Source organism: Ictalurus punctatus, chromosome 10 (assembly GCF_001660625.3).
Source record: "Ictalurus punctatus breed USDA103 chromosome 10, Coco_2.0, whole genome shotgun sequence".
Lineage (NCBI taxonomy): Eukaryota > Metazoa > Chordata > Actinopteri > Siluriformes > Ictaluridae > Ictalurus > Ictalurus punctatus.
Genome location: NC_030425.2, coordinates 25,638,495 through 25,660,322, shown reverse-complemented (window position 1 = coordinate 25,660,322; position 21,828 = coordinate 25,638,495). Strand labels below are relative to the sequence as shown.

General features: G+C 38.9%; 1 protein-coding gene and 2 non-coding genes across 3 annotated transcripts in view; all 3 read left to right on the top strand.

Annotated features, from left to right (window-relative positions):
• LOC108271311 (A disintegrin and metalloproteinase with thrombospondin motifs 7) overlaps window positions 1–21,828 on the top strand; it is an 81,293-nt gene that overhangs the window by 9,413 nt on the left and 50,052 nt on the right. Inside the window, exons 7-12 of the mRNA XM_017478813.3 lie at window positions 1,530–1,679; window positions 8,349–8,492; window positions 11,965–12,109; window positions 17,231–17,323; window positions 17,503–17,648; window positions 19,691–19,860. Coding sequence (XP_017334302.1) covers window positions 1,530–1,679; window positions 8,349–8,492; window positions 11,965–12,109; window positions 17,231–17,323; window positions 17,503–17,648; window positions 19,691–19,860 — 848 coding nt within the window. The remainder of the gene's footprint in view (window positions 1–1,529; window positions 1,680–8,348; window positions 8,493–11,964; window positions 12,110–17,230; window positions 17,324–17,502; window positions 17,649–19,690; window positions 19,861–21,828) is intronic.
• trnai-uau (transfer RNA isoleucine (anticodon UAU)) lies at window positions 5,375–5,467 on the top strand. The gene is given in 2 exon segments: window positions 5,375–5,412; window positions 5,432–5,467. It is a non-coding gene; the product is annotated as a tRNA-Ile (tRNA).
• trnai-uau (transfer RNA isoleucine (anticodon UAU)) lies at window positions 6,567–6,659 on the top strand. Its single transcript is given in 2 exon segments — window positions 6,567–6,604; window positions 6,624–6,659. It is a non-coding gene; the product is annotated as a tRNA-Ile (tRNA).

Genomic DNA, 21,828 nt, shown 5'->3' with positions numbered 1-21,828 from the left:
GTTAAAATTTACACCTGGAGACCAGAGTTCAGTAAGCTATCATCATTTACTAACATACCATAATTGATGTTATTGCTCATTTATATGAACTTGGACATGTCAATGATTAAGTAAGCGGTCAATGCAGGTATATTTCATTAACATTTAAACAAACATCAGTTAACACACATGCTAAGTTTGTTACTTTGTTAACATTGGTGAAATTCATGGTTTGTTCATGTTAACTAATGCAGAAAATGATGTTAGTAAAGGGAACCTTAATGTAAAGCAGATGTATTTAAATTGTGGGTATAAAGACAAAAAAAAGCAATATTTAAATGATTGTATCAGACCTGCCAACCATTACATATTTATACTTTAACATCGGAGTAAGCTAGAATGAGTTATAGCTCAATAATACGCCGCAAAAAAAGCCGTCTACTTTTACTCATAATAAAAACAGCAGGTGAGCCAATCGATAAATAAATCAGGAATGATTGACAGTCCTGTCCCCTTCCCTGTCTCACTTCAGGAATCTTTTGGTTTGTGTTCTTGTAAGATAAGGCTTTACTTTTTAAAAAAAAAAAAAAAGGGGAAGAAGTCTTATGTAAAGCATTACTAATGTATAAATGATAAATATATAAAATTATTGGTGACTTATGAATGGAATTATGACACAGTGCATAAAAAAAGGAAAAGTGAAGTTCTATAAATAAATAAATAAATAAAAACAGTTTATAATTCAGCTGCAGAATCATAACCTCAGTATTGACTAATTCAGTGATGAATGTTGCTTTGCCTTGTACCTCAATATATAGTGCAGTATTACATGACCACTGTTGTTTTTCAGCTTTTGTGTGAAATGCGCTGTGCATGTAAAGGATGCACCTTTTTTTCCCTTCTTTTTTTGAGATACAGTGGCAGGGGTGGACATGTCATAAATCCATTGTGCTGCCCAGTCCCATGTTTGGTTGCTATTTATTTATTTGGAAACTAAATAATGTATGGAAGATTAGTTATCTGCTTAAGTGCATTTATATAGACTAAGGGAAACTAAATTTTGTATAAAAATTATACTCTTCTAACAAAGTTTCTAATGTTGGGCATCATGTTTATGCCCTTGACAAAAAAGCTGACCAGTGTTTTGGCTGTGGTGTTCTGTCCTCACGTGTCAAGTAAAACATGGCTATCCTCTCTGTTTACTTATAGCAGGGGAGTTATTAGACAGCTACTATAGTTAAGTACTGAATAAAAACTTTTTTTTTGTAAAAGTCAGCAACAACTACTTTTTCTGGTTGTTAAAAAATAGTCTCTAAAGCATCATGTGATATACTATGATACTATGATTATATTTTCTGCCTTTCAGCAAAGTTCTGAGCTATTTCTGCTCATAAGTTGTTGCACTTGCTCTGCACAGCAGTAAGAGGAATAAAGAGAATGCCAGACTCTTCAGTGTTTGGGGAATGAAACATGGCCAGGCGGTTAGATGAGCTCTTGGAGACGTTTCTGTGCTTAATATAGGCATGAGTAACACTTTCTCTTTGGCACAGGAAAGACATTTGCGCTTCTACCAACAAGCCATGTGAGACGCTGGGGCTCTCTCATGTGGCGGGAATGTGTCAACCTCATCGCAGCTGCAGCATTAACGAGGACACGGGTCTGCCGCTGGCCTTCACCGTAGCACACGAGCTGGGACATAAGTAAGTCATCCACCAACAGTGCTACTATAATCCTCAGGTTTCATCATTAATCCCTGTTCTGTTTGGGTCAGGATGAGCCGATGTACGTTTTTAATCAAAGTGGAACAGTACTGAAAATGATTTCTTTTTTGTGCATGGCTCTATTTTTCCGAGCAAGAACATTTTTGAATACAGGTTATTTTAAGTAGAAATGGATTTGAAATGGCTGTAGCGGAACTTCAGCAAGAGTGACTTGTGAGTAGTCATATACTTATACACTGATCAGCCGTGGCATTAAAACCACCTGCCTAATATTGTGTAGGTCCACCTTGTACCACCAAAACAGCTCTGATCCATCAAACCATGGACTCCACAAGACCTCTGAAGGTGTGCTGTGGTATCTGACACTAATAAGTTATCAGTAGATCCTTTAAGTCCTGTAAGTTGTGAGGTGGGGCCTCCATGGATCGGACTTGGAATACCGTTGCCATGAAGGTGTGTACTTGGTCTGCAACAGTGTTTAGGTAGGTGGTACGTGTTAAAGTAACACCCACATGAATGCCAGGACCCAAGGTTTCCCAGCAGAACATTGCCCAGAGCATCACACTTCCTTCCTTCTTCCCATAGTGCATCCTGGAGCCATCTCTTCCCCAGGTAAGTGACGCACACACATGATGTAAACATGATGTAAAAGAAAACGTGATTCATCAGACCAGGCCACCTTCTTCTTTTGCTCCATGGTCCAGTTCTGATTCTCACATGCCCATTGTAGGTGCTTTCAGCATGGGCACTCTGACCGGTCTGTGGATACACTGCCCCACATGCAGTAATATGCACTTTTGTTAGGTACTAACCACTGCATACCAGGAACACCCCACCAGACCCAGGACCCACCCCAGGAGATGCTCTGACTCAGTTGTCTAGCCATCACAATCTAGCCCTTGTCAAAGTCGCTCAGATCCTTACGCTTGCCCACTTTTCTTGCTTCAGACACATCAACTTTGAGAACTAACTGTTTGCTTGCTGCCTAATATACCCCAGCCCTTGACGGGTGCCATTGTAATGAGATAATCAATGTTACTCGCTTCACCTCTCAGTGATTTTATAGTGATTATAGGAAAGTAATCAACTTTAAGGTGGTAACAGTATCGCCGTTTTGTGTGGGCCACATTACCACAATAGTGGTGATTATTTTGTAATACCACATCCTTGGTATTGTATAGTGCTTTTGCAGGACTCCTGTGACGCAATTGGTCAGTGCACTGTGCTGCTACAGCAGTATGGGTGAAGCAATGCTGAGGTTGTGAGTTTGAGCCTCACCTGGAGCACAGATTTTAAGTTCACCTTACAACCTTAGTCATTCCAAATGTCAATTTTCAGTGTAGCTTGAATTATACTTGGAGATCATGTGTTGACTTGTAATAGATCATTGGTTGCTCAGTGGTTAAGACTGTGGTTTACTTTGTCTGAGGGTTGGTGGTTCAAGCTCCAAAACTGACATGTTGTACCTAGTTTACACTTAGCTGCTCCAGGTGAACTCTATCATTTCTGACCTAACAAGTTGGGCTATATGATATACTGAAGATACAACTTTACATCCTCTAACTGTTACAAAGCTGTGACACTGGAGACTCCTTCCATGAATGTTACATAAACATCTCCTCACAGCAAACGTCACCATGTCAACAGTTAGATGTTTTTAATCCTTTTATGTGGCGCGTCCTCCATACAAGTTCAATAGAAGCATGAGCTATTACTATAGAAACAATAGCATATTAGAACAGTACATTAATATAAACCTGTGATTTGCTGTTATAACAAAAATATACAGAATTCAACAGTATTGTTGCATAACCAATTTTAACACCATATACCTTGTTTGATGTGGATAGGTGTTTAAAAAAAAGTCTTAACTCACTAGCAGATATTAGCTTCTTTCAATCGAATAGCATGTCTGTTTCCATAAATTCTGTTTATATTATTAATGCCCTCATTCTAATACATTAACGTACACATGGACTTTATTTCATTTAGCTGTTACCAGGGAATAGCATTAGCATAACAGAGATAAAACGATTACAGTGAAGTGTAATGTAGCAGGCCTAAAGAGATTACTGTGAAGAGTGTAAAATATGATTATCCTGCTTTGATTATTCTCATTCGTGTACACTGAAAGTACAGTGGGCGTTGTATTGGGCCGAGCACTCTGATTAAGCATCATAAACAAGCCTGGGTTGATGGTAATGTCAAGGGACGTTTATGAATTGCAGATTACCTGTCTGTATGCTAATGAGGAGCGGTGTAGGTATTGGTGTCGGTGCCACCTCACCCATCACACAAACGAGGTTTTAAAAGCGAAATCGCAGCACATCTGTATGCATGAGAAACATCGTAAAGAGATGTGGTCTTCATCAAAGGAATCATCAAAGATGAATGTGGTCTTCATAAAAAGGAATCCTGTTATGTTTGATTATGTGTTGCGAGGCACTTTGAAGGCTCATGTGTTATTTGTTTCCTTGTAATGCCTTTGATAAGTGTTTTGGGTAACACCTATTATGACTATAATTATCATGGAATTTTTTTGAAAACACAAGACATGTAAATTACAATTAATATTTGCATCAATCATAATAGTTAATCTGGAAAAAAACTGAGCTGCATCACAGGAAACATGGAATATTGGCATCTTCTTTAAAAAAAAACAAATATGGCTTGTACATCTTATTAGAATACTTGTTTACACCATAGTGCTGCTGAATTCTGAAATCTGATGAGAAGGCATTGATTTATTTTCTGTAACATTAGTGCAGAATGTAAGGTAAATTCCAGGTATATCAATGCACACATTCTAATAACCTACGTTATTGTTTCTATAGTAACAACTTGTGCATTGACTTGCATGGCGGACGTTCCACATAAACACATTAACAAGGTGTGTATTTGTTAACGTGGTGATACTTTCTGTAAGGAGAAGTATATTTAGCATTTTTGGAAGGAGTCTCCAGTGTCAGCGCTTAGTTACAGTCAGAGGTAAACGTTTGAAAGTCTTCGGGATGATGGACTACATTTTTTGTTTGATTATCTTCAAGACTTGTGAGGAAAGGACTAAAAAAGTAATTAAACAGAACGACGTGCCTTTCTTTAATAAATGTGTGTGAATGTGTTTCTTGGTACACCACAAGCCCTGATCAAGATAAATCACTTACAAAAAGGGCATGAAGTGACTCAGTGGGACATGAGTGTGGTACTTATACAGCAATACAGATGAAGTACAAGCCTGGACTGGTAATGGAGGACAGACTTTAAGAGCAGCCCACAGCCATACTCTTACCAAAGCATGACTTTCAGTGTAGCCAGAATCATACTTCAATATGAATATAAAGAGCACAACCAGCTCCAGAGTCCCAGGCTCAACCAATACAGTTCAGAATTCTCTGGTTTCCTCGCATCTGCCAAAAACATGCCAAAGTATAAACAACAGTATATAAAATGTATATAAAAGTATATAAAATGGCACCACCACATCGTAACCGTAGGGGCACTGAGAACAATGTAATTTAAAACAATATGACTTAAATAACCAAACTAAAACAAACAAAACGGTGACAGGAGAGGCAGGAAGACGTGCCAGCATACCCCATCAACCTGAGGAAATCCAATCTGAGGAAACCAGACAACCTGAATGAAACCCAAACAATTCATCATCCTCAATCGGGGCTCCAGTGGCGCAATCGGTCAGCGTGTGGTACTTATACAGCAGTACAGGTAAAGCAATGCCGAGGTTGTGAGTTCGAGCCTCACCTGGAGCATGGATTTTAAACACCACCTCCATTCACTGTGACCTGGTTGTACTGCAATATGCATATAAAGAGCACAAACTCTCTTAATGATTATGAATGTATTTTGCTGGAAGAATTATATGTTCATTAACAACAGTTTCTTCTTACCTCCCAAAAACATGCCAGTAGCTGTATTGGCTAAAATAACTGAGGTATGAATGTGTACCTAATGTGTACCATGGCAATGCTGAGCTTTTGCGTTCAAGCCTCACCTGGAGCATAGATTTTAAGAGCCGCCTACGACCACGCTCTTACTAAAGGATGACTTTCAGTGTGGCCAGAATCATACTTTAATATGAATATGAAGAGCTCAACCAATACAATTCAGGGATCTCTGATTTCCACCCACTTGCCAAAAACATGCCAGTAGCTGGATTGGCTAAAATAACAGGTAGGAATGTGTACCTAATGTGTACCATACATAGAGATATGTAATGTTTATTTCATGATATTCAAGAAAACATATTGTTTGGACATGAAATAAGTTTTTAAGTTCTTTGTCCGATACCAGTCAAAGAACCAGAATATTGTTTGGAGTAGATATGAAATAAGTGTAATGTTATTAAATATTATAAAAGTATTTATATGTTTATATTACATTTACCCATACTGCCCCACTCCCAAAACAAACAAACAAAAAACCTCCCCAACTAGAGTCCCCCAGTGTATCTTGGCCATTTCCACCAGTGGCTAGACTAGATTGACCAAAATGTTAAACAATAATAAACTTATGGTCTCTAAGTATATCTACAGTTTCCAGTGACTAAAATTTCAGCAGATTTCAGTGACTAAAACTAGACTAAAATGCCAATGGTCTTCTTTGACTTAGATAAGACTAAAATGCCCAGACTTTTAGTCAAGTGAAACTAGACTAAAAACAGAATAAAATTGACTAAACATGCAAAAAACGATCAAGGATATTTGACACAGGACTTAGACTAAGAATTTCTGACAACATTAATATTATTTCACACCTACAATCAATATAGAGCCTGTTTCTGGGAAGTTTGAAGAAACCAGACAACCTGGATGAGACCCACACAATTAATCGGAATCACCATCAGTCAGGGCCCCAGTGGCGCAATCGGTCAGCGCGCGGTACTTATACGGCAGTACAGGTGAAGCAATGCCGAGGTTGTGAGTTCAAGCCTCACCTGGAGCATGGATTTTAGAGTATCTTACAACCTTAGTCATTCCAGTTTTCAGGGTTGCTGGAATTATACTTGGAGACCATGTGCTGAATTGTAGTGGCTCATGTGGTACAGATCATTGGTAGCTCAGTGGTTAAGGCTGTGTACTACTTGTCTGAGGGTTTGTGGTTCAAGCCCCAAAACTGCCATATCGACTCTGTTGGACCTAGTTTACGCTTAGCTGCACCAGGTGAACTCTGTCATCTCTGACCTAACAAGTTGGGCTATATGATTTACTTGTATTGAATTGGAGCAAAATGTATAATTAAAACTACTACATGGTTGTAAAAAAAAAAAAAACAATAGTAGACTATATATATACTTAATTATGACTGTACTTTAAAAGCAAAATCTATTAAAAATACGTCTAATATTTATTTAGTTCTCCTCCTATTGCCCAAGAGCCACCAGTCTAGAAGTGTAAGCCTGCTTTGTATGCACAACATAAATCTGCCACATAGTGTACAACTTTTTAAACAGAACAGAAAAGGTGATCTCTTGACCCGCATCTTAAACACTTTACGAGTGCACCACTCAGGAACTGTGGGGGTTTTTTTCACCTCTTTTCATGTTTGGTCTTTTCTTCTCTGGTTAGTCTCACAAGTAAAGTCCGGTCATGTCAGGTTATATAGAATATATATATATAGAACATGCCTTAAGGGTGAAACATTTGTTGATCCTTGTATGAGCTTTATTTTTGCAGCTGATCAGTCATGCAGTCAAGTCATAGCCTTATACTGCAGAATGTTCACTCTACCCTGTATGTACACTACAGCTGTGTGTAAAAAAGACATAGACAGTGATTGTAAATCTTCTGAGATTGAGAGACCTTTAATCATCTTTTACATTTGAACAATAATGAGACATGATGAGCCAAACATTATATCACGCTATCCTGAGAATACAACCCCACTTGGGACAGTATGGAAAATGCAAAAACAAATATATATATATATATATATATATATATATATATATATATATATATATATATATATATATAATCTCATTAATTCAGTAGTGTAAATACATGCAGTAACCTTTAAACAGCAGTACTTCAGCCTGGCATTACAGTGTGTTGCATAAGTATTCACCCCTTGGGATATTTCCACATTTTGTGTCTACTTCTCAGTTCTTTAATTGGCAGAAACTTTATTTTTTTTCAGTAGTGATATCAGGCTAAATATTTAAACTCTGACCATTTTCTTTCAAAAACCTGCTCCATAAATTTCGAGAAAAAACTCCTTATAATGTATCCTTGCTCACTTGATTATTTTGTATATGGAATAAGTATTTTGAATATATTAATGCAATTAGGAACTTTCATGTTTTTAAAAAAAAAAATTTTTGGCAAGATTTTTTTTCACTTCTGGGAAATATTGATTATGTGGTGCAGACTAGTGACATAAAAGCTGAACTAAATGCTTTTTATTTTTAGCTTGCATAAATACAAATGTCCAGGGTGGATGAATGAACACCTTATATCCAATCAGATTTTGTTTAACATTAATGAAAGGAAACTCCAGTGTCAGTGTTTGTTCGCCGTCTAACTTAAAGCTATTCTTGTTGACCATTTTATGATAAAAGTGTCTAGAATTGTATAAGGATTCCTTTATCCATTGCTCTGGCATATTGTCATCACCTAATCTGTTGTGCTGCAGCTTCGGGATTGAACACGATGGCAACAGCAATGACTGCGAGCCAATTGGGAAAAGGCCGTTTGTCATGTCTCCTCAGCTCCTATATGGAACATCTCCACCCAACTGGTCGCGGTGCAGCCGCCAGTACATCACACGCTTTCTGGAGTGAGTATCATGCTGCCTGATTTCTCATCTCTCCCACTCTCTATAAATATCATTCTTGTCCTTAGCAATCAGTCAGATTTTCCACTCTCTTCCATGAAGTAAAGTGCCTTTCTTCAGCTCAGATGTGGGTATAAAAATCTTGACTTGAGATGGTCTGATTACAGGGTTTCGGATAGGATGTTACACAGTAGGATGTAATTCATCTGATTGAGTTTTGGAGCATGTGGAGCAAAATGACTTTGCCAGGACTTCTTGTGTGGGTGTAAAAGCATCATCTTGAGGCGCACTGATTATGTTCTGTTTACTGTGAGTCACCCATTGGATTTGTTTTTGGGTTTATAGACAAATTTTGGCGTGGACCAAGGTAGTCTCGTCTATAATCGACTCTGCCAGAGAAGGTGCAAACAGCTACGATTTCACCAAGCGACAATATGGCTGTGTTGTTTCTCCTGTCAGTTTTGCTCCACCAGCTGGAGTGCATTAATCATAGGTCAGCATAGGTCAGACTGGAGGAAGGTGAGATACATGAGTTAGTATTTTACACAGCAGCCAGTGAACTGGGACTGAACCAGGCTGGATCATTATACCAAAGTCATGCTGGCTGATCAGTTCACTGTTTTTGTTCACTACAGCTGGATCAGATCCTGTTTCCCACAGTCTTCAGTTTATTCACCATGGCTAGGATTTTTTTTAGCAAAAGAAGCTGAAGTGATTATTTAGATTGTTAAGCCGGTTAATTAGTACTAATTAAGCTAATTCACAAGAATTAGCTTGTGAATGCTTGTGTAGTCAGATTTGACAGAAGCTGAGCATGTATTCATGAGCATGACTCATTAAATCACAGCGCTGATGAATTCTCAAATCTGATTGTTCAGAAGGTGTTGATTAATTTTCTATAATAGCACCTTTAACACCTTTAATATTAATGTGCTCATTCTAATCCATTATGGTTTCTATAGTAACAGCTCATTTATGGGGTCACGTATGGCGAATGTTCGGCATAATCTAAGCCTAATAATAAACGGACTAAAAACAATTGCAAATTAAATCACTGGTTTATATTAAATGTAACTATAAATGGATACAAATGATAATGTTTTGATGTTGAACACAGTGAAATGTAACACTAAGTTGCTTCATGGGCTTTATACAGAGTTCAGGTGTGTACTTTCCTATGTACTTGTATCCTTTGTACATAGGATATAATAGTGAAATTTCACACATCGCTATTCAGACTTCAGACCTAAGTATGTGCTATTCACATAGTTGAACAAGAACTCCACATTTGGGGTGGAGTTTGCCTAAAACAGAGCCATCTCTCAGCTCTCGCTCAGATCTCGCTCAGATCTCGCTTCTACTCAAGAAACATCTGAACTAGCCGTAACAACATCAGCTGTGAACAGGGCTTTCAAAGAGCTATACACAGGTGGTTTGATTAACTAAGCGGGGCTTCCAGAAAGTCAGCCTATAGCATGTGTGTAACCCGACCTGATTACGTGTAACTTTCCGTGCAGGAATATTGATGTGACTTTTGGACTTAAGTCATCAACTTGGAATACTCCCCCTTTTGGTTTATTATGTTTCTATAACCGCACACCATGTTGTATCCCTTGTACATACAGATGTGTGACAAATTAAAGCAAAACCCACCAAAAAGTGTACCAAGCCACCTCGAGCCACCAGATCAGCTTGATGCTCCTTAGCTTTGATTCCACAAGTCTCTGGAACTGTACTAGAACAATGAGCAACCATTCTTCCAAAAGATATTCCCTCAGATGATGTTTTAATGATGGTGCTAGAGAATGCTGTCTAAGATGTCGCTCCAAAATCTCATGCAGATGTTCAACTGATGAGTGTGAAGGCCATAGCATAAGGTTTACTTCATTTTGATCCTCATCAAGCCATTCAGTGAGTCCTCATAACCTGTGGATGGGGGCAGATCCATCCTGGAAGTGACCACTCCCACTTCCCCTCTAAAGGGACAAGTGGACTCAAACCGTGGCATTAATTAATACATGCTCCCTAGGGCATAACAGAGCCACTGTTTTGTTTAGTTTTTTCCTTTAAATTGACACTCTCTATGAGAGCACGGTGCAGAATTCTACAAAAAAGCAGTCAGTACATGTGTCGTGCATTACATCATATTAATGCTTGATCAGGTGGTAAGATGCAGAGCCAGCAAGTAAGCACATTTTGAAAGATATCTAACTCACTCGAATTTCCAAGGAACTTCCAGTATAAATGAGATGATGAAGAGGCCAGGGACTTAATAAGCATTTATACTTCTGGGAATAATTGTATGCCAAATGCAAATTATCTATGGATGATTGAAGAGAGTTTATACATGGCAGCTTATTCATGATACAGTATCCAAAGCCTGTTACTCTTGACAGGCCTGAAGGCTTTCCCAGGCCTTTGGCTTCATGCCACATCCTCCCCCACGACATGGCATTTATGATGAAATCTCCCTCCCTTCATCCTTTCTCAAATGAAAGAACAGCACAGAGTACAATGTGCTATTGTAGCTTGCTGATAAATGCTTAGAAGAGGCTGTAGTGGAGATCGGATTTACAGTAGACACTGGTGTTTAATATGTTGGTGGAATGATGGAAGATTGAAGCCCTTGGGGTCAAATTGCCAGGTGTCTGGACACGGCTCCTGCTGAAGAGCCAAAATACAGTGATGTATAGAAGTGATTTGAAACCATTCCAATCTAATTTATTTATGATTTGGCTAGTCAAACACCCATTGATTAAATCTGCATGTGTTTACTGGTCTCATACGTAATGACAGAGTTTTGCTCTGCCTCTGAAATGTGTATTTGGCCCTTGCTGCAGCACCGTATGGCCTTTCCAGATGATCTGATCAACATTCAGCTCAGGGAAGTCCTTCCTTCTTATTAATTTCCCAGCTGCTTCAGTCTTCATGGTATAAATATGAATTTTTCACCTATTTTCTCTTTTTTTATGAGCTGTGGGGTTTTTTTTTTTGCAATTTGTATTACTATAATTCTAACATTGCACCATTCCAGAGGTTGTTTTTTTTTTAAATAGAAGACTTAATTAATTCTCTAACCACTCTGAATAAGTTAGTTCTCATCTCTCGAAATAAAAACAAGAATCTTTTTTTTTTTTTTACCAACAGGAAGCAATTTATTCTTCAATCGCGAGTGCCTATGGGTTTTGAGAGCTTGCCTTGCCAACCACTAAAAAAAAAACTTTGTATGCAAATGAATGCAAAACTAAGGCGTATTAATTAGTCTAAAATGAGATCACCACAAGAGAGTGAATCATGAAGACATTAATGTCTCCACTGATTAAGTTGGGTTGGAGTTTTTAAGGAAATGCAGCACCGAGTTTGTCGTATGGAGCACATACACAGCTTAGTTGTAACACAGGAGCTGGTTATAACAAATATAACCCATAGTGCTATCAATGTATGTGGATGAAGTGTGTGTTTTCCTGCTTAACAGTCGAGGCTGGGGCTGGTGTCTGGATGACCCTCCTGGCAGAAACGAGCTGGCCGCTCAGTCTGTGCTACCTGGCGTTCTCTACAGCGCCACCCACCAGTGCCGCCTCCAGTATGGCTCCAGCTCGCAGCTCTGCGATGACATGGACGTAAGACGTAGATTTTCTCTTCACTTTTCACACCCACACGGCCTCGGTGAACCCTGTGCACAGCTGCTCGATACATAACAGTCTGCTGGTGCAAAACAAAATCTGATATTCATAGTGATGGTTTTGCAGCAGAGATGTGGAACCACAATGTGCATTATACCGTATGAATTGTGCTGGACATCCTTTGAGCAGGCCTAATTGGGTGAAAAATGTAAAAACAGCACTAATAGCCTAAAAGAATTCATGCCTCGGTAGCTCTTAGCGCCATATTAATAGTTGGAAACAAGGTTCAAATTCTATGTCAGTATTTACACAGGAAAAGTTACACGTATTCAGAATAGGGTTATATAGTTTAATTTGTTTGGCTTTCCTTTCAGATTATGCACATTTCCAGGGTGGTGTGCAGCATCAGGGCAATTGCATAATTTGCAAGGGGTCCATGTTGGCAGGTTTGACCGTCAATTGAAAACTCTTTATGACTATGGAGGTCCAGGTTTGTAGTCATTCAGTCAGGTTTTCTACTGTTTGGGAATCACAGACAGACACAGAGACTAATTAAAGGTGTCTGTGCTAGCTTTGGGTTCTGTTGCACAATGAAATCCATTCTTGACATATCCAAGCTTGTTAGGAAGCAGGAGTTAGAGCTCAGGGTCAGCCATGATACAGCACCCCTGGAGAAGATTTGGTCAAGGGCCTTGCTGGCAGCTTGGCAGTGCTGGGGCTTGAACCCCTGACCTTCTAAGCAGCAACTGTTGAGCCACCACTGCACATGGTTGCTGCTTAACCTTAGGACCCTAAGCAGTGTGCACAAATACATTTACCTAATTTGGCAGACACTTTTATCCAAAGGACACAGTTGCATAGTTGAAGGTTAGGAGTCCTTACTCAAGTGCCAAACTGTGGCAGTTAGGTAGTGATTTAAACCCATAACCTTTTGATTAGTACGCAAGTTTTATTTACTGAGCTACATCAGGTTGAAACACAATGTTAGCTCTAGCCTGTCACACAACAGCCACCAAGGCTGGGGGCTTAAGGATGAGGGTGAAGTGCTTCCTCCCAGACACACTTGCTTTCCTTGCAACAATTGCTGATAATACACATGAACACAGGGCAGCTGAATACATTCGGAGGAAAGAGCTAACTTCCTTCTTGTAGTGCCATCTCTCCCACCCAGAGAGTAGGGCCAAATCCTAGCACTGCTAAGTTGCCACGGTTGGATGCTTGAACGAGACCCTTAACCCTCAAATTCTCAGTTGTACCCTGTCTCAATTGTAAGTCGCTTGGGATAAAATCATCAACCAAAAGAGCAAAAGTTCTCTTAAACCACTGACGGATGGCTGTGGCGTTAAAACCTCCCAGTGGTGTTGTGAACTCATTTCTGTTGCCCCATTTGATGGCCTGATACTCTAAAATGACATGTTTGTGGGAATTACTAATTCAACCTTCAGACTGGTCAGACCGGACTTTATTGGCCTTTGTCAAAAATACTGAGGAAAATCTGTACTAAAAGTAAAAGAAAAGGCAAACGTTTGTACATGAGCAAAGTCCGAGATGATATTGTTGATCGTTTTATTAATGACACCTTCAATATATATTGTGACAGAGCAGAAGTAGCAACACATGCTAGTGGTTAAAGATGATGGGACAATTTGTTTCAGCTGGGATCAGGAAGTTTTTCTTAGCTCACTAGAGAACGACTGAGCCGTACTCATTTATCACCCATGGTGTTCCTCTAATTCAGTGTTTACTCATAACTGAGACTGAATAAACTCACAGCATGTCTTTGGCTGCAAAACCATTACTCCTTAATGGCTGCCATGACTGACAGGAGCCTGTGGATAGATTCAGATGATTTAAGACATCCTGCTGATAATTTAATATATCTTGAGCTCATTAGGAACTAGATGCACCACAGAGCTGTTTCGTGATGTGAAAATGGAAAGGGTAGAGCAGCGATACACAAGCCTGCAGATTTGGCAGGAAGAGAACTGAACCCGGACCACACACATCTCTTCTGCCTGACAGGAAGTCTCTGTATACGTTTATATACAGCAAGCATGGTTTTAGCCAAGACCAGATTGTCTTAAAATTCTAGTAGTAAAAAAAATAACAATAAACACTAATAAATCATAAACCTTTTCAGAAATCCCGATTTTATGGTAAAGCCACAAGCAGAAAATGGCTCAAGGGGAAAATTGGGTGTTTATAATTAGGACTGATTGTGGAATTGCTAAAAAAAAAAAAAAAAAGAAAAAGGAAAAAAAAGGGCATCAGATCCCAGTCAGTGTTTACAACCAAGATGTCCTGAGATGTCGCACAGCATTACCGGTGTGAGCTTCACAACATGTAACAGATTTTTTGTGACAGTTGATGGCCCTGACTGATTGTGCTTTTGGCATTTAACAAGCGTCTTCCAATCATTTGTCAAAATGTCACAAACAGCATGCTCTTATCTACTCTGACCTCATTCTGAAAACTGTCTTGAGCTCAGCACCCTTATCTGAGATGTTAGGCCGTTGTAGGGTGCCGGATTATTTTATAAATTAATCGTACAGTGTCTTAGGCGCCAACCCTTATCTCCTGAAGCTCAATGAAGAAATGTAGAATGTAGTTACGTCATCTGGTTGGTGTATGCTGTCTGGTATGGATCATGGTACAGCAGCAGTGCTAATTTGCCTCAGTTATTCCAACATAGTGCACTGACATGAAATTGTGTCACATTGACTGATAATAAGAAAAAAATTATAACATTAATTTGTATGTTGTAATATATATATATATATATAATGAATAAGTTTTGAATTAACTAGTATAATGTTTCTAGTGTTGGAAGAAGTAGCAAATAAAATATACAGCATCACAGTTACAGTTAGAAAGAAGAAGAAGTAGCAAGTGTATGTGTCATGTCACAGCAAACCTGTGACTACATTTCCCATCCTGCACTGTGGTCTATAAACATGGCCGCCATGGACTGCAATCCCCAGAACACTCACATTCATTCAATCAAGCACACCTGCATCCAACTCACAGCACTCACAACCACAGTATAAAGAGACTGTTTGACTTTGCGAAGTATTGAGTGTTATCACCGTACCAAACGTTTGTACCCTGTTCCTCGTTTTGTTTCACGTACACAGATCTTTCTTCTTGTTTCTTATTCTTGCCTTGCGCAGTTTATGTCTGTTTGCCAATCACCTGACCCATTGCCTGTTTCTTGACCCTCTGGATTCAAATGCTAATAAGGCAATGTCCTTTTCATCATGTTTTTGCAATTCATTTCACATGTGAATGGAAATAATTTTCGTTCAAATTCAATAGGAACTTGCATCACAACAGTGAACAGTCTCTGTCAAAGTTCAAATGTAAAAGTACTGTGTGTTTGACATTTCATTTTCAGGTCATATTCTAAATGTTATAAAAGCAATCTATTCACTTATTTATTTCAGTTTAGCATCCTTATGTTAGGTCGACAAAAAGTGAAGCGCATCTATAACCTTGCATTTGCATTTTCACTGTCAACAAGTGACTTTGTCAATCAAACGCCGTGGGCGCGACTTTGAGAGGGGTATTTTGGTGCAGAACAATGTGTACAGAAGCTTTTTTTTTTTTTTTTACAGATGTCTACAGAGGCTTATTTTATTTGCAGATATTTACAGAGGCCTATTTTTCAAGCCCATTTTCCTGGTATGTCACTCCATGTAATGCTGGCAAGCCTTACAAAAAGGCCATTTGCAAAAATGGACAGAAGTCTGATGGAATAGGAGAGAGCATATTTATTGCACTGGAACACAGATTTGAGCGCTGTTATCAGAAATACAACAGTGCGTTGAAGTACGGAGCTCGAGGGAACCTGGCACTGCTGCCTCACATAGAGAGACAGATCCTGATGTGCTATCAAGGCTGCGTCTTGAGGCCCACTTATGCAGAGAGCCCTTGCAGCTTTACAGAATGCAGCTCGGAGTGGAAAGAAGGAGCATAGCACTTCAGCGGCTATTGATTTTCTCTTGGTGTTCAGGCTGCCTTGGCAAAATCAAAGTAGGATCTTCGGCACAATTCAGCTGCACGACTGTACTATCCATGTAACTGTACTGTATATCTGTCCATGTGAGTGGCTGGGCTATCCACAATGTACCGATTTCACTGATAAGCTCTTATACGTGTTTAAGCTGCAGTACTGGCTGAAGTGTCTGCAATAGACGTTAGATCAATGCCTCTGGTAGAGAAACTTGTCTCATTAATAGTATAGTCTAATAAAACTTTGCTGTGTGTACAGCTCGAATAAAGCTAATGTAAAGCATGTGATGCACTGGTGAGTGATGCACTTGCTACCGACCATTAAGGAAATACTGCCTGCACCAAAAGGTGCAATGGGCACTGACAGATTTTTGGTTGTTGGAGCATAAGAACAGGAATGTTCAATAATAAACAACTAGTTTGCTATTACTTTTAGAATATGCCAGAATCGTACCTGTTAGGACACTGAAAATGAAATGTCAAACAGTTCTTGCCTTTAAATTTGACAGAAACTGTTCACTGTTATGCACAAATATGCAAATACATGTTTTTCTATTGAAACGGAATTAGATTTTAAATTATGATAATGCACATTTGAATGGCAAATGCATGGTTTAATGCACATTTCCTAATGGATTGGAAAAGAGTCCAGAAAACTGCTGTGATGCTGTATATTTATAGTTAATGTATCGATAAAAGTTTAGCTGTCGATGTCTCTTCATTAATAATAGCTCTCTACCTATGTTCTACTTTCAGTAAATAGATACAAATTTTTCGGACACTATAAAAGTTGCAACTCTTTTAAAACCTGATATAGTATACAAGATAGTAATCATCTAAAACAGATACGATGTAGAAAATAATTTTTTTTTTCATTTTCAGTAAGTCGTAGAACCTCACGTATATACATAATTCATGTATATGAGTCCATTTCGCATCAACAAATGTGAACAAGTTTCTTGTCCCACACTACTACATATTCCTCACACACATTAAAGAGCATTATGAGTATTTTGTACTCTCCAGGATGCATAATGTGCACACTAAGTTACTACTCCAGCAATAAGTATTGATTATTGACTCAATATTTTTCCTTGCTTCCCGTAGGACGTCTGCAGCACTCTGTGGTGCACTGTGGCCTCCACGTGTCACTCAAAACTGGATGGAGCAGTGGATGGCACCAAGTGTGGTGAAAACAAAGTAAGCCCCTGTGTGTGTTTTCTTTTCCCAGCATGAGCCTCACTTGCTTTTTCTCTCATGATGTAAACAGATTGCTATGCTCAACAGCTGTGTTCAGGTTTTGTTGCACTTCCTCCTGCATGGTCTGTGTTGCTATGTTGGCTGACTGTGTGTGGTGGTGTTTTGTTTTTTTTTGTCAGTGGTGTTTGAACGGCGATTGTGTACCAGCTGCATATCAGCCGGAGAAAGTGAACGGTGGATGGGAGCCATGGAGCGAGTGGTCACCCTGCACCAGGACATGTGGCGCAGGAGTGCAGAACTCGCACAGAGACTGTATCAATCCCACGTACGTGAGTCGCCCTCATATATGCTTTAGAATTAATTTCAGGTGGTTTAAACTGCATGTGAGCTACACATTACCAAAACTCAAGAGTTTGGACACACTAGATAAGAATATAGATATATTTTTCTTTGTCTTATTCAACAAAAACATCATGACAAAAGCTTTTGATATGAATCTGTTTCTCTGGCAGATTTATTATGCTGGCTTTTTTATTTCAAATTAAATTGTTTCCCCAATCAAGTAGTTTTCATTTAGAACTTTTTTGGGAACTTTAAGAAAGTTGGGTGAAGCTCCTCATGAACCTGGTTGAGTGTATAAATCTTCATAAGTAATGCTGTTTGAAATATAAAATGACAGTGACAGTTATAAAATAGTTTTTTTGTGTGCATATACTTCTATTGCAAATATGAGGGGCACTTTCACTTTCTCACATAACACACATAACCAATAAGTATACAAATAGAAGAAATGTCTGTAAACTTTGTTTCCTTATATGGTAACACTTTACAATAACACTATATTAATTATCATGAACTAATACCTGAATTAATACTTACTGAAATATGAACTAATGATAAGTTAAGGCATGTACTAATCATGACCTAACGTGCGATGAAGAGGATCTACATGTAAGTTATGAAAGTAATCCAGCACCATCCAATGATATATGTGATGTTTGAAATGATGCACATTTAATTCATATTCTTTCTTCCAGAGCATGATTGATTTAATTAACCCCTACATGTTAATTAATACATTAACTAACAAACATGTACTGACATGTACTTAAGGTGGTCGTTATTCACTCAAGAATTTACAAGACTCACGTTGTAGTTAAAGTTAGGTCTTCATTCGTTTGTGATTAGTACTGTACATGCCTTATCTCATCATTAGTTCATATTTAAGTAAGGATTAATTCAGGTATGAGTGCTTATTAGTGTTAGTGATTGTGCATGTACTGTTATTGTAGCGGCTGTGGCTCAGGTGGTAGAGCGGGTTGTCCACTATTCGTAGGGTTGGTAGTTCGATTCCTGGCCCACATGACTCCACATGTCGAAGTGTCCTTGGGCAAGACACTGAACCCCAAGTTGCTCCCAATGGCAAGTTAGCACCTTGTATGGCAGCTCTGCTACCATTGGTGTGTGTGTGCATGGGTGAATGAGACACAGTGTAAAGCGCTCTGGATAAAAGCTCTATATAAGTGTGCTGTTTAGTTCAGTGTATTGTAAAGCGTTCCTGATTATATCATATTCGATGCATGACTTTTTCTTTTATGAATTAGTTTTTACCTGTTATTGAAAAAAAGGCATATACATATGTAAATATTAAAATTGCACACCATTTATTTTTAAAAAATTGTACTTAGAAGACATAATATGTGCATGTTCACTTAAATACGACACGTTTTAGCTCAAGCTTGTGCACGTCTCCAGTAAACAATGAAGAGAGTTGTTTTTATATTGTGCTCTATGCTCTATGAGATAGACTGCATAGCATGGGAGACAGCGAGGTTAAATGGTTTGCATTTTTTCCCTAACCGGTCATTTCTTCACTGATAAGATTGTGTCTAGGCATGTGTTAATGTGTTCAAAGGTTTCTGCTGTTTTTCAGTGTAATGCATGGTAATTGCGGTGGATAGTACAATAGTATTAACATCACTTATAGCCCATTTCTCTTAATTCCAGACGGCTTCCACCCAAAATCATAAGCTCCTTGAGGATCTCAAGCGTAAATTATTAAAGCTTAGAGAAACTTTGTATTTTGGGTTTTGTCTTTATAACATGGTCCAGCTAGAGTATCTGTGGCTTTCAATAGGGAGAAAGAAATCAGTAATAACAGCATGTGTCGCATCTGTCTGGAGGTCTATTCATTACAAAATAAACCTGATTAAAGTGCATTTAAGTTATTACAGTCTGTTCATCTTAGGTAATGTGTGAAACAGCTCCTATTTTGTGTAGCACCCGCAGTAGTAATGTCACTTCTTTTACTGCAAGTGCAAACACAATCTCAGTACAGTGAGATCTCTTTTCTTTTGTGTCCTTCAGCCCAAAGAATGGAGGGAGATACTGCCTCGGGGAGCGCCGCAGATACAAGATCTGTAACCAGGAGCCATGCGCTCAAGGCCAACCCAGTTTCAGATCTATCCAGTGCAGCAAGTTTAACAGCATCCCGTATAAGGGCAAATTCTTCCAATGGGTGCACGTCAATAACCGAAGTGAGCATTATGTTGGTACATGCATAGATTGTGCTTAATAGATTATTGAACAGCATGAACAACACGATTTCATTATGGACATTATTGGTAGGATGGTATATCATTATATTCTGAAACCACAAACATTATGCTAATGATCTCATTTAAAAAGCGCAACCACATCTGCCATTTTCTGTGAAAATGTGAAGTCATATGCAGATACAATGATATATTTTTAAAAAAATAAGAGATGGTGACTCATCAAGTGTCATTTGATTCCTTAATTTGCTGACTTCTTATTGCTGACCTGTGACTTTAGATTACATCCAGAAATATATCAGATGTCGTATAAACAAGTTTCTAATTACTAGATTGAATTATGCAGAGTGGGCCTGGATCAGTTCACATAGTATTAGCATAAACCAATTATATTATGAACTATAACTATATAACTAAAATGTGTGTGGTAGATTAGTGTAGCGGTAATGCAGCTGTTGCAGAATGTGGAGAATGTGGAGTTAAATTCAATTCAGGGCTTTGAAAATACATGATCAACTCATGTTGTGTATATATAAAAACAAATTATGTTGATGTTACTCAATTCAATCATGTGAAACCGCTGTATGAATTTGAATGAGGTGAATATAAAAGAGCTTTTTTTTAATGTACTCTGGACTCAGCTTGAACTGCAGAGTTAGGGACTCAGGACTCAATTTGAACTGTAGAGTCAGGGACTCTGGACTCTGCCTGAACTGTAGAGTTAGGGACTCTGGACTCAGCTTGAACTGTAGAGTCAGGGACTCTGGAATCAACTTGAATTGTAGAGTCAGGGACTCTGGAATCAACTTGAGTTGTAGAGTCAGGAACTCTGGACTCAACTTGAATTGTAGAGTCAGGGACTCTGGAATCAACTTGAATTGTAGAGTCAGGGACTCTGGAATCAACTTGAACTGTAGAGTCAGGGACTCTGTACAGTTATGGACAATTATAGACTCTTGACTCAACTTGAACTGTAGAGTCAGGGACTCTGTACAGTTATGGACAATTATAGACTCTTGACTCAACTTAAACTGTAGAGTCGAGGACTCTGGACTCAACTTGAACTGTAGAGTCAGGGACTCTGTACAGTTATGGACAGTTATGGACTCTTGATTCAACTTAAACTGTAGAGTCAAGGACTCTGGACTCAACTTGAACTGTAGAGTCAGGGACTCTGGAATCAACTTGAATTGTAGAGTCAGGGACTTTGGACTCAACTTGAACTGTAGAGTCAGGAACTCTGTACAGTTATGGACAATTATGGACTCTTGACTCAACTTGAACTGTAGAGTCAGGGACTCTGGACTCAGCATGAATTGTAGAGTCAGGGACTTTGGACTCAACTTGAACTGTAGAGTCAGGAACTCTGTACAGTTATGGACAGTTATGGACTCTGGACTCAACTTGAACTGTAGAGTCAGGAACTCTGTACAGTTATGGACGATTATGGACTCTGGACTCAACTTGGACTGTAGAGTCAGGAACTCTGTACAGTTATGGACAATTATGGACTCTTGACTCAACTTGAACTGTAGAGTCAGGGACTCTGGACTCAGCATGAATTGTAGAGTCAGGGACTCTGGACGCAACTTGAACTGTAGAGTCAGGGACTCTGGAATCAACTTGAATTGTAGAGTCAGGGACTCTGGACTCAACTTGAACTGTAGAGTTAGGGACTCTGGACTCAACTTGAACTGTAGAGTCAGGGACTCTGGAATCAACTTGAATTGTAGAGTCAGGGACTCGGGACTCAACTTGAACTGTAGAGTCAGGGACTCTGTACAGTTACGGACAATTATGGACTCTTGACTCAACTTAAACTGTAGAGTCAGGGACTCTGGACTCAGCTTGAATTGTAGAGTAAGGGACTCTGGACTCAACTTGAACTGTAGAGTTAGGGACTCTGTACAGTTATGGACAATTATGGACTCTTGACTCAACTTAAACTGT